Raw genomic sequence first — 12,626 nt, 5'->3', positions numbered from 1 at the left:
GTGCAGAAGTAGCCGCAGCCGGGGCAGCACTGGTGCTTCACCATCCGGCCCCGGTGGTCTTCACACAGCACCAGGAGCGGCGCCTTGCTGGACGGGCGCATCAGCTCGTGCTTGACCACGCTGTTGGTGCACCTGCCCAGCTGCAATCAGACAACACAGGTCAGCGACCGAGCCACCAGGCGGCTCGGCGGAGGCGAGTCCAGGGTGGACCTCGAGCGCCGGCGTGGGGTCGAGAACACACGTGCCCCAGAGAGGACAACCGTGTGACGGGTAGCCACGCAGTGTCAGAGCAGCCGCTGGTTAACTCGGCAAAATCGAACAGAACATCCTGAGCAAGTTGGGGTCTAGGCTGAGTAAAAAAAATAGACGCGCACCAGGCAGGCCGGCTGGAGCACGAGGTTAGGGGCCAGCAGCAGGAGCAGAGAGAGTCCCTGAACCCTGCACGCGGTCGGGACACCAGAGCAAAGGCCACACCCAGGCTGCAGACGATGGGTGACCAGTTAGCTACGGACGACGGGCCTGGGACGCAGCCCAGACAGGTGGGGGTGCAGCCCAGGTGCCTACCAGCAGCAGCCACCTGAGGCCTGACCAGGACCTCACTTCCTGCCCAGAGACTGATCAGCTGACCCAGCCCCCCTTCCTCCCCACCAAGCACATCCGGATAAAGGGAGCCAGTGAGTCACGGGCCTCACACCCGATGGCCCCCCGAGGGCTGGCTGCCCAGGGACGCTGAGGCGGGCAGAGCAGGGCACACCCGGTGAGAGGAGCACAGAGACGGGCAGAGCGGGGGGAACAGGCACCAGCCCTGGAGAGCAGACCCAGCGGCTCCGAAGCGGGAACAAACACGAGCCCCTGAACTGGAAGGCCGGTGGGAGGCGAGGATTTCCACGGAAGTGCTCCGGGTAGAAGGCAGTTCTGACAGTCGAGCAACAAGTCAAAAATGTACAAGAGGAAGCAAAGCTCCAGACGGAGGGACAGGCATGTCCCTGTCCCGAGACGACCCGCCATGGCCCCACAGCCAAGGCGCCCCCAGCATCCCGGACCCCACCACCAGGATGAAGGCAGGCTGAGGACCTGCAGAGAAGACAAAGCAGGGGCCACACCAGCAAACCAGAAGGAGATGGTCTCGGTGTCCCACAGGGAACACGTCAGCCCTGGACGGTGCTGCTCAGTGCTTAGAGCGTCAGCCCCGGACCCAAGGCCTGGATTCGATTCTGGCCAAGAGCACGTACCTGGGTTGCAGGCTCATCCTGGTCCTGGTCAGGGTGCATGTGATGAGGCAACCCACCCACGTGTCTCTCTACCAGCGAAGTTTCTCTTGCTCGCTCTCTCTGCCCCCCACTTTCCTCCCTCCCTTCCTCCCTCCCTCTCTAAAAATCAATGGAAAATATATCCTCGGGTGAGGGGAAAGGAAATGAAAGGAAAGGGAAGGGAAGGGAAGGGAAGGGAAGGGAAGGGGAAGGGGAAGGGGAAGAAAAGGAAAGGGAAAGGGAAGGAAAGAAAAAGGAAGGGGAAGGGGAAAGGAAAGGAAAGGGGAGAGGGGAAGGGGAAGGGGAAGGGAAGGGAAAGCATGAACGCAGGAGAGACAGCCAACCTGAGTCCCTCGGGTAAGAGAAACACAGCGAAGCAGGACCGGGCTCAGGAGCTCGGCTCGGAGGGAGTGTGGGTTTGGACCCGCCGTCAGCAGATGCAGGAGTCGACAGAAAAAGACTTGGACGGCCCAGGTATCTCACCATCGGCCGAGGCGGGAGGAATGCAAAGGGAAACACCAGAATAAAACGTGCTCACACGCACCCTCCACAAGGAGGGAGACGCCACCGAGTCTGAAACGGGGAAGAGAAATCAGCTAAACCTCAGACACAAAGGAAAGAAGAGGGGCAGCTGGCAGCTGTGAGACAAGTCGCACCCCAACACGGGCACCCGAGCCCAGAGCCGGAGAGAGGACAGGCTGAAAAGTAAACTGCTACAGGCAAGAATTTTCTAGGAATAAGCAGCTCACAGAACTCTCACGAGGATCAACACCGCGAGAAAAACAGAAGAGCAGCACCACCACCCCTCGGCCAAAGACGGGGACCCTGGGGGCGGCCAGGGCCTCCCACACGCACAGGAACCAGGCCAGACAGCTCCGCGTGTCGCCAGGAGCCCCGGGAGTCACCCGGCCAACGCCGCAGGTGCTGACTGCTCTCCACGAGAACACCTGCCAGAAATGAAGGCAAAACACGGACCTTTCACACACGCCAAAGGGGGACTCCACGATGAGCAGGAAAAAATAAACACAGACGCAGGGGCTTCGGACACGAGGGGATGACCCGAGGGAGCGGGACCTGCGCGAGGCCGAAGCTGCCGGTGACAGAGCCTGCGTGTCCGTCCGTCTGAAAGCCAGAGGGCGAGTTAAAGCAACGGCAGGCGTGTGCGGCGGGACTCCAGCCACAGGAAACTAAAACGTGGACAAGACAGGAGGGAGCGCTCAGCCACATAAGATGGTACGTGAAGTGGTACAGCACCAACTGAAGGGAAATCTCAGGGCAACCACTAAAAACGTTAGAAAAAGACCCAAATAATAAAGCCAACCATGGAATAAATTACAATCACAAGACATTCCAAAGCAAAAGGCTCACCATGAAGAAAAAGAGTAGCAGATGGCCTCGTCCTAACTCCAGCAAAGTATTAGCTGTGATCCGACCCCATCCCTGATCACAGTAAATGGGGAAGCCCACACCGACCATGAAACAGGGACCCCACATCGCATAGAGGACTAACCCCACGTGCTATGCAGAGTCGCAGCAAACGTGAGGGCAGAGCCGGCGTTTTACTGGTGACCCAACGCGCGGTGTCACAGCGCAGAGACGTTGGGAGGCTGTTCACAAGACCACAGGCCGGGAGGAGAGACGCGGGCCTGGGCTGCAGAGCCGGCACCAGCAGGACCAGCACGCCGGGCGGAACCCGAGACCCACCAGAGGCCCAAGCAGCAGGCCCCTGGCCGGGTGGGGTTCCTCGGTTGCATGCACCCGTCAGGCCGAGGACGACGCACAGGTGACGGCCTGCGTGTGGGTCTGGCCTCGTTAAAGCAAACGACGGGGCAGCGGAAAGACCAAGGCGCTTGTTCACAAAAGGCTGCTGACACCCGAGGACGAGACAGCTGAGCGTCAAGACAAACACCGTTTGAGGGAAGAGCTGCAGCCCCAGGATTTCCTGGGTCCCACATAAAACAGTCGGAGCAAGTGGACAGCACCCCCCCAAGAAAACTTTGGTTTCAGGGAGCTTTTACATTCTTAACCCCTAGAGTGCCGGGAGCGCTATCAAAGCTTCGAAATGGCGTCCAGTTCTAAGTCTGCTTTTATTAGTGATGATGATATTGCTAAATATGTCAACGTAGTAAAGGTTTCCTTAAGTTTTTGAATATGTAACTTCATTTACTTGCGATTCATAATTTTTTTCCTAAACTGCTGTAAAATCAGCAAAAATGCCTTGGCCATTTTAGCAGAGTTCCTAGGGTATTGGTTGGCACTCAAAGGGTTAAAGTTACTGAGGGTGCCAAAGAGCTTTGTCCACGGGGGCATAGCTACTGGTATTTGCCACATTGGAAATTAGAATGTTTCTTCTTTTTAAACCTCTTTTATTATTGAGATATTGCAGGTGTCCCCGTTTTTCCCCCATCGGCCCCTCCACCCAGTTCCCGCCCTGCCCCAGGCTTCACCATCCTGTGTCCATGGGTAAGATCTTTAATGAATCTCCTCCCGCCCCCCTTCCGAGATTCGTGAGTCTGTCTGTTCCATGCTTCCATGCCTCTGATTCTATTTTATTCACCAGTTTATTTTGTTCATTAGGTTTCTTGTTTGATTTTTAGACTCAATTATTGATAGATACCTATTGCCATGTTACTGTTCATATTTTGTATCTCTTCTTCTTCCTCTTCTTCTTGAAGAATGCCCTTCAGCATTTCATGAATACTGGTTTGGCGGTGAGGAACTCCTTTAGCTTTTTCTTGTCTGTGAAGCTCTTTATCTGACCCTCAATTCTAAATGAGCTTTGCTGGGTGGAGTAATCTTGTTGTAGGTCCTTATTCTTCACTTTGACTACTTGCCACTCCCTTCTGGCCTGGTTTCTGTTGAGAAGTCAGCTGACAGTCGTAAGGGCCCTCCTTTGTAGGTAACTAACTGCTTTTCTCTTGCTGCTTTTAACACTCTCTGTCTTTAGCCCTTGGCATTTTAATTATGTGTCTTGGTGTGAGCCTTTTTGGGTTCCTCTTGTTTGGGACTCTGCACTTCCTGGACTTGTAAGTTTATTTTTCACCAGGGAAGTTTTCTGTCATTATTTCTTCATATAGGTTTTCAGTATCTTGCTCTCTCTCTCCTCCTTCTGGCACCCCCAAAATTTGGATGTTGGTTTGCTTGCAGTTGTCCCAGAGGCTCCTTACACTATCTTCATATTTTTTTAATCTTTCTTCTTTTGTTCTTCTAATTAGGTATTTTTTGCTTCCTCATATTCCCAATCATTGATTTGATTCTCAGAATCCTCTACTCTACTGTTGAATCCCTGTAAATTATTACTTATTTCAGTCAGTGTGTGCTTCATTTCTGACTGGTCCTTTTTCATATCTTGGACATTCTCACTGAGATCCTTGAAGGTCTCACTGAGATCCATGAGTAATCTTGTAACCATGGTTTTGAACTCTGTATCCCATCGTTTGCTTGCTTCCATTTCTTTCATTTGTGACATGTTTGCCTCTGCATTTTGGCTGCTCCCGTGTTTGTTGCTAAGTATCACGTAGAGATGCTATGTGTCCTGGAGGTGGCAGAGTGGTCTTGTGTAGTATGTGTCCTGTAGGCCCAGTGGCTCAGCCTGTGTGGGCTGTGCACAGTCTCTTAGCTGAGCCTTGATTGCTATTGGAGTCATTGGGAGGAGTTGACCTCCAGGCCAATTGGCTGTGAGGACCAGCTGCGACTACAATGGGAGAGCTGCTGTGCAGGAGACACCCCTCTGGAGCAGGATTGGCTTCACATGGAGCAGTGGGGCTTTGGTGCTGAGTCTGCCCCTTGTGGGTTTGTGGGTGTGTAGAGTTGTGATCTGGTATAGTCTGAAGCTGTCATGCTGATGCACTGGCTCTAGGGCATCCCAGGTGGTGCAAAGTCAGCCACTGCCTGGGGCCACTTGGCAGGAGCTACAGAGAGATCTGCAGATTCCTCCTATTTGTATTTGGCCTGGAGGTGCCCAGATGAGGCCCAGCTGTGAAGCAAGGCAGGCTGGTGCTAGTGCTGGGGCTTGAGCCTTTAACTGATGGGTTTGGGGCATGCTGACCCAGAAACAGCTTATTTGAGAGATTTTAGCAAAGTCTGAAGCCTGAGCCAGGACAGGCCATTCATATGGAAAAACTGCTCAGAGACTATCTCCCTCCCAATTAAAAAAAAACAACCACCAACACAGGTGGGTTTCAGACCAGCCCTTTCCATGCCTCATCCCTCCTACCAGCCTCTATGTGCTTTCTTCTTTATTTCTCTAGTTGTAGAACTTGCATTCAGCCAGCTTTCAGGTGGTTCTGAATGATAATTGTTCTGTATTTTAGTTGTAATTTTGATGTAGTTGTGAGAGGTGGTAAGTACAGGTGTTTACTTACACCATGATCTTGGTTCTTGGAAATTAAAATTTTTTAAGTAATAATTTATTTTAAAATAGCAATATATCTATCATATGCTAACATAAAAAACTTATTTCCAAAACAGCAAAAAAATAAATTTTAATATAATTTTATTGATTTCAGAGGAGAGATAGAAACATCAATGATGAGAGAGAATCACTGATCGGCTGCCTCCTGCACGCCCCACACTGGGATCGAGCCCACAACCCGGGCCTGTGCCACGACCGGGAATTAAACCCTGACTTCCAGTTGAGAGGCAGATTTAGTCATGGACATGGTCAACCACCTCAATAAAGCTGGAGGGATTGTTGTGTTGAATAAACTGGTGGTTAAAAAAAATTAATTAAAAAAGAAAAAAGGAACATAGTCATTTCTTAGAAGATTGGTTGTATCCTAGCCCGTTTGGCTCAGTGGAGAGAGTGTCGGTCTGTGGACCAAAGGGTCCCAGGCTTGATTCCGGTCAAGGGCATATACCTCGGTTGTAGGCTCCTCCCCGGCCCCTGGTCAGGGTGTGTGCAGGAGGCAACCAATTGATGTATTTCTCTCACATCGATATTTGTCTTTCCTTCCCTCTTCCACTCTCTTTGAAAATCAATGGAAAAATATCCTAGGTGAGGATTAATTTAAAAAAGAAAAAAAAAAAAAAGGACTGGTTGCACTGGAAAATCTCCACCATCTTCCAGTTTCAGAGTGGCTCCTGCGAAGTCCACGGGTGTCTTGCGCTCTTAATGGTTCTGCAACACCATGGAAACGACTGATTCCAGAGTCACACGGACCTTCACACCTAGGAAATGCGCCGGGCCCTTTGAGAGAAGCAGTGAAAGGCACAGAACCTCTCGGCATCGTGAGAACAGTCATGACCCCAGGAAAGGTCCCACGTGGAGAGGGCATGTGAGCCAAAGATGGGACTGTTTGAGCACCAATAAGAATGAAACACAAAAATGAAACCCCAAATCTATTCATGTAGCCCGGCCGGTGTGGCTAAGTGATTGAGCGTCGGCCTATGAACCAGGAGGTCACTGGTTCGATTCCCATCAGGGCACATGCCTGAGTTGGGAGCTCGATCCCCAGGAGGGAGCGTGCAGGAGGCAGCTGATCGATGTTTTTCTCTTATCAGTTTCTATCTCTCTCCCTTCATCTCTCTCTAAAACCAATAAAAACATAAAAAATTAAGAAATACATATCTATATATATTCAGTCCACAATGATGTTTGAAAGGGAGAACTGGTCAACCTCAGAAGAGGCTGGAACACATTGCCCGAAGGACTGGGAAACGAACGAAACACTCGAGATGGTGTGAGACACGGGAGGAGAAGACAAGCCTTCCTGTAAAACCACCCGAATAACAGAACCCCCACGGCCAGCCACCCCCCCTTTAAAACTCCACGAACTAACACAGACATCAGAGAAACAGCCAGTCAGCACAGTCCACAAAGGAGCCGGAACGGGCAGGCTGCAGAGGTCGCTGGGCACCAGCTCTTTGCTTGGAAAATGAAGAGACCGAGCGGCAGCTGTGATGCTGTGTGCCGTGGGGGGTGTCCTCTGTGCCAGAGTCCCAGCCGGGACTGCGGGAGGAACAGCAGTGCCCGAGGACACGGGAAGGCTGAGGACTAAAGGCAGGGCCACTGGCCGCCACACAGACCCGCTCCAGAGCATTCTGGGCAGCAGGAAATGGACAGAGCTGAAGCATGGCGCCTGAACCTCGAGCGCTCGGGCCACGGGATGAGGCCCCGATGTGACAGATGGGAAGCCTCAGCCCCAGCGTCCGGGTGGGTCCAGGTCGTCCAGCAGCGTGGACAGGAGAGGAGTGGCGGTGAGAGTGTTTGGGTGAAAAGAGGCAGAAACACAGGACACGCACAGCAAATGCCACAGGAGGACTTTGGGGAAAAACTGTAAGAGGACGGTTTTTCAGACACATCTGACTCTGAACTGGGCATTATGTAACAGGAAGTCACTATTTCTGTTACATGAGAAATGTCCTTTTTTTAGGGAGACGCATCCTGAAATATTTAGTGGTATGTGGGTCTGCACTGGAATGCCAGCTCACAGCCAGGATGAGGGCCGAGGGCGACGAGTCAGGCTGCAGATGGCAGAGGCGGGTTAGGGTGAGGTGGGGCCAGGCGTGTGAGTGCCTGTCACGGAGGAAAGTCCTGGGAGAGGGCAGGTGGGTCTGTGGACAGGCTGAGTGACGGGACGCTGCAGGCTCGACGGCCGCCGGCCCATCCACGTCGGCACCTACAGCAGGTCGATCCTCTGCTGGAGCATGAGCCTCACCCAGGCAGGCGTGGCACCACTGGCATCGCCCCCCTAAGAGCTCTCCACCCGGGTCTGGGTTTCCAGGATGTCACCTCTGCTGCCTGCCAGGCTCTGTGCCATAAGCGTGGGCACCTGCCACGCTCCGACCCACTCGGGGCACTGCCACGCCCCTGCTCAGCTAATGAAAGTCAACGCTCACCTCGTGGTCCACGCTCTCCAGGGCCATGCACTGGTTGTTGGCCAGAGTGGTGATCTCTCGGCTTTTCGGGGTCTCCATCCGGCAGCTGCAGAGGGGCACTTCCTGGAGGCCATCCGTCTCCCCCGCGTCGGGACCGTTAGCCAGCCCTGGAGTCAGACACGCGAGAGCGTCCCCACCAGTGGACGTGTGCCGGCTCTCGCTCCGTCTGCTGACACACAACCCCCACAGTGAAGCGCAGTCCACAGAGGGACCAAGTCACGGCCTCCGCCACCTCAGGGCAGGGAAATGCGAGCCACACGGTTCCGTGGGGGCCACAGGCCAGGAACGCCAACCAGGGACAGGAAGGCAAGACGGGGCCGGCCGAGTCACAGCCTGACGCTCACCTGCTGGCGAGGGCAGCGTTCCCTTGACACGGAGATCCAGGGAGTCCAGAGACACTTCCATGTACCCCGCACTGTCCCCCGGGGCCGCCGGCTCTGCGCTCCCCGAAGACGACGTGTACGCTTCAGGACCTGCGTTCAAAGGCACCACTGTGAACGCCACGCCCCCAGACGCAGTGCCAATCAACCTGCTCCACTCAGCCATCACTGCCACTGTGGCCCAGGCCACCGCACTCCCCACCTTCCTGCACATTGTGTGAGCCCCCATGTCCACACACGACGCGTGGGAGGGTCTGTGTCAAGAAAAACCAAGGCTCGGATGTGTCCAAACCTCTGTCTCTGACGGAGCCCAGCCCGGAGGACGGTGAGCACAGGGTGAGTGTGCTCCGCGACCCTCAGGTCAGACCAGACGCGGAGCAGCAGCCAAGGAGCAGCCCGCGCTTGCCGCCTCCTGGCACCAGGACTCGGGCATCTGCCGCTGGACCCGGGTTCAGGAGAGGGTCGCCCTCGGGACAGGCCCAGGGAAGGCGTCTGTGCACGAGGAGGCCCTGGAGCCGCCACTGTGGGGCCCTCGCCGCGGAGCTGGGGAAGGAAAGCTGCTCGGACACAGAACCCCGAGCCCAGCGAGGGCAGACGCCCCACGCACCGAGCTGTCAGCGTCGCAGCTCTTCTTTCAGTGGCCAGGAAACAGGGCATCGCCTGCTGAGGGGAGGCATCACGCCTCCGAGTGCCGCCACCTTCTGCCCTGGGTCCGGGACAGGCAGGGAGCCAGCGCCCGCGAGAAGTCGCCGTCCACCTGAGCGCAGGAGGGTCTGTGCCATTTCAAGCCTCACAGAGAGAACGCGTTCCAACTCCTAGGTGAGTGCTCAGGCGTGCGCTGTGCACGTCACACCAAAAAGGCAAAGATGACGCCTCTGCCCCAAAGGTACATTCCCTCTCGGGCCTGCACCTGCGTGTCAGCCGGCAGGAAGAGCCACGCCGGGCAGCTGGCCTGAGGGGTAAGCCGTGATGAGAGAGGAACCGTCCGGGAAGGAGCATGAGGTTCAAGGAGGCCCCGACACCTAAGTCCAGGCTCACACTGTGACAGTCACACACAGCGCCCGCATCTGCCTCCCCGATATCCACTCGGCAAAGCTACCTCTACGTCAGGGGAATGAAGGACAGCTGAGTAACCAGGAAAACGATGAGTGCCGCAGCTTGTGGTGCAGACAGACGGATGGCCGGACGGCCGGACGGAAGGAAGAGACAAGACCGTCCAGAAATGCCCAACACTGTCAGCACAGGTGGGAAGGTGAGAAGAGAAAGTCCACACAGCCATGGCGCCGCCCGCACACGGCACATGCACTGGACCCACCTCCCAGCACAGGCACCAGCTCAGCCGCATCGGAGACCCACGATAGGGCTCAGATGGAAACTTCAAGAAAAGATGGGACAAAATCTTTGTGCCTGACAGTTAGCACAAGACCTCTGAGGTCACAAACAGCAGAATTTGGAAAGAATGAAGTCATAAGTTAGACTTCAGCACACTTTAAACTTTTACGAGGTGCACACATTCACAGAACACACTTTACAAAAGACCGTAACTCCCTGGGAAGGCACACATCGATCTCACGCGAACTAAAGAATAAACACTTTCCCAAAGAAGACGCAGAAAGTAAACGTGGGCCCAGCGCAGATGAGGAAACGGTGAGGCCGCGGGGCTGGAGCAGAGCGGGCGGCCAGGACACCAGCAGGGGCCTGCGCGCTGGGGGAAAGGACAACGCTTTGGAAACGTTTCCCACCGAGTCAGACACACATGACTCAGCCCCTCCAGGCTAAACGTGGACCCGAGACACGGAGAGCACCTGCTCCCAGAGACACGGACACAGTGGGCACAGCTCTTCCCTCGGAAACAGCCCCACTGGGAAGACCCAACTCCCCGCAGGCAAAGGACCCGCACACCGTGGACAGCCCCGGCCTGGTCTCCCTCCGGCCGCCCAGCCCCGCCCGGCAACGGGGCTGCCTCCCCAACAGCTACGCACACAGCAGCTGCCTGAGAGACAGGCACCTCCCGATCATCCACACAAAGACCCACGGCGTGACCTGCCTGGACGAGCGAGGCAGGGTGACTGGGGACAGCAGGCTGGCAGGGGCGGGGACCTGCCAGCTGTGCACCTGAGTGACGTACACTGTCCCCAATGCCGAGTCCTCTGAAACCAAGTGGCTGCAGTAGCCCCGCCCCCAGGCCTGCTGACCTTCTGGGTCTGAGGGCCATGTCCTTCCTGTGTCCCTTCACAAAAAGACCTCTGAAGTCGGGAAATCTGAGCAAGGGGCCGAAAGCCACCATGTGGGCCGAGGCACTGCCCGCGGGACCCGGAGGTCCACACAGGCCCCAATTCCCTGTCCACACAGGGCAGGTGATGAATGATCCCTTCAGCTCCACAGGCACCAAGGAAGCCAGGGAGTGCCACAGGGTTACGGTCACCTGGGTGTCTGCACCAAAGGAATTTCAAACATCATTCCCCTTCCTTAAACAGAGGAAGTCCTCCAGAGCCCCGCCTCCCGCCGGCCCCCGCTCCCCCAGGGCTCCTGGTGGGCAGGGCTCACCCAGCGCGCTGCTCGGCTTCCTCTTGCTTCTCCGCCTCCTCTTCCTGGCCGGCTTGATCCAGGGACTGTCGGGCTTCCCTTTCCTCCTGAGGAACTTCTTCTTGATGCTGGACTCAGAGCTCTGAACCAAAGGGGCAGGAACAGGGAGCTGAGCGGGGGGACCTCAGACGGCCCACGCGCTGCAGTTCTGTTTTCGTGCGAACAGAATACCTGCTATGTCCTGATTCTGCAACTAGAAAATCAATTTCACTTTCAGACATTCTTTCCTGGATCCCATTCTTACAGACCCAGGCTTTCCCCCAACATCACTCTAGGCTCAGTTATCTTACAGGCCCTGAAAAGGGCTCAGAGCATTGGAATGGAACGGATAAGTCTTGAGTTTGGCTCAGGGAGCGCCTACGCGCTGAGACCCAGCCCACACGGTGCGCTGTGCTGCTCTGAGAGGCGCCTCCGAGCTCCGGAATCCGCCTGGAGCGCAGTGCGGGCGGGGCAGCGCGCTTCTAGCCTTCACGACTGGTTTGAGTGTTTTAAAACCTAAGTGGAGAAGGGCATCCACCTGCCACGAATGACAGACAGACGCACAGGGGGGACCGCCAGCCCTGCAGCTGGTTAGCGCAAGGACCTCAGGCTCCCTGCCTGCTGTGGGCAGAACCTGGAGAGAACGTGTTCATGAGACACAAAGGCGCACCAGGTGCAGGGCCTGGCCTTCCGCCCACCGCCCTGGTGCGGGACCGTGTCGGTGCTCCGCCCAGTGAGGCCCTCTCCACAGCCCGCCACCCCGTGCCCCTGCCCTCTGGGCGCTCCTGGGTGGCAAAGCTTCAGAAAGAACTGTGGCATCACTGCCCCCAGAGGTCCCCGGCACGTCACACCGTCACCCAGTCCGTGTCCTCCCTCCTCTCATCCGCCCCAGACCAGCTGACACCACGTGCCACGTGCTGCCTCCCAAGAGCTCCTCCGTCCACGTGACCCCAGGTCCCCTGAGCTTCCTCCCTGAAGCTCGGAGGACCCTCCCAGTCTCAGGACCCACGTGTCTGGCCGTGGTGCCCAGGCTCCATCCCTCCCCATTTCCAAGCTCCCCCATCCCACCCAGGGCCCTGCCTCCGTGACATCTCTGCTTGGCTGCCCAGTGGTAACAACAGACTTCCCCTCGCTCCGTCCCTCGCCCCTGCCACACCCAGCCCCCAGACAGGTGGTTCTTCCTGACACCTCACACCTTCCTTCCTCACAGCCACGCAGCAGAGTCTGGGGGACCCCCTGCCGGCCCTGCCCTGGCCTGTCTGCGGTGCCGCCTGCATCTGCCTGGTCCGCGAGGCCCTGCTTCCACCCCGCGCGCGGACACAATGCATGGCGCTGTCTCCTGGTTCACTGGGCTACAAACACGAAGCCAGAATGCACCGCTGGTTACCAGGTCGGACTCGTCTCCGTCCTCCTCCTCCTCCCCGGTGCCGGCCGACTCCGACTCCTCAGACTCGCCATCCATCTGACCAGCCGCACAACAAGCCAAAAAGAAAACAGAAACTAATGAGACGCTCCAGTGGCAGCGATTCCATCAAAACCACATTTTCCAAAC

General features: G+C 56.2%; 1 protein-coding gene across 1 annotated transcript in view; it reads right to left on the bottom strand.

The window, feature by feature from the left end:
* EHMT1 (euchromatic histone-lysine N-methyltransferase 1) overlaps positions 1 to 12,626 on the bottom strand; it is a 75,209-nt gene that overhangs the window by 43,914 nt on the left and 18,669 nt on the right. Inside the window, exons 7-11 of the mRNA XM_014529696.1 lie at positions 12,462 to 12,536; positions 11,057 to 11,177; positions 8,474 to 8,602; positions 8,091 to 8,236; positions 2 to 140 (exon numbers count right to left, since the gene is read on the bottom strand). Coding sequence (XP_014385182.1) covers positions 2 to 140; positions 8,091 to 8,236; positions 8,474 to 8,602; positions 11,057 to 11,177; positions 12,462 to 12,536 — 610 coding nt within the window. The remainder of the gene's footprint in view (position 1; positions 141 to 8,090; positions 8,237 to 8,473; positions 8,603 to 11,056; positions 11,178 to 12,461; positions 12,537 to 12,626) is intronic.

This window comes from Myotis brandtii, unplaced genomic scaffold (assembly GCF_000412655.1).
Source record: "Myotis brandtii unplaced genomic scaffold, ASM41265v1 scaffold691, whole genome shotgun sequence".
NCBI classification, from domain to species: domain Eukaryota; kingdom Metazoa; phylum Chordata; class Mammalia; order Chiroptera; family Vespertilionidae; genus Myotis; species Myotis brandtii.
This window is presented reverse-complemented; position numbering and strand designations above follow the sequence as displayed.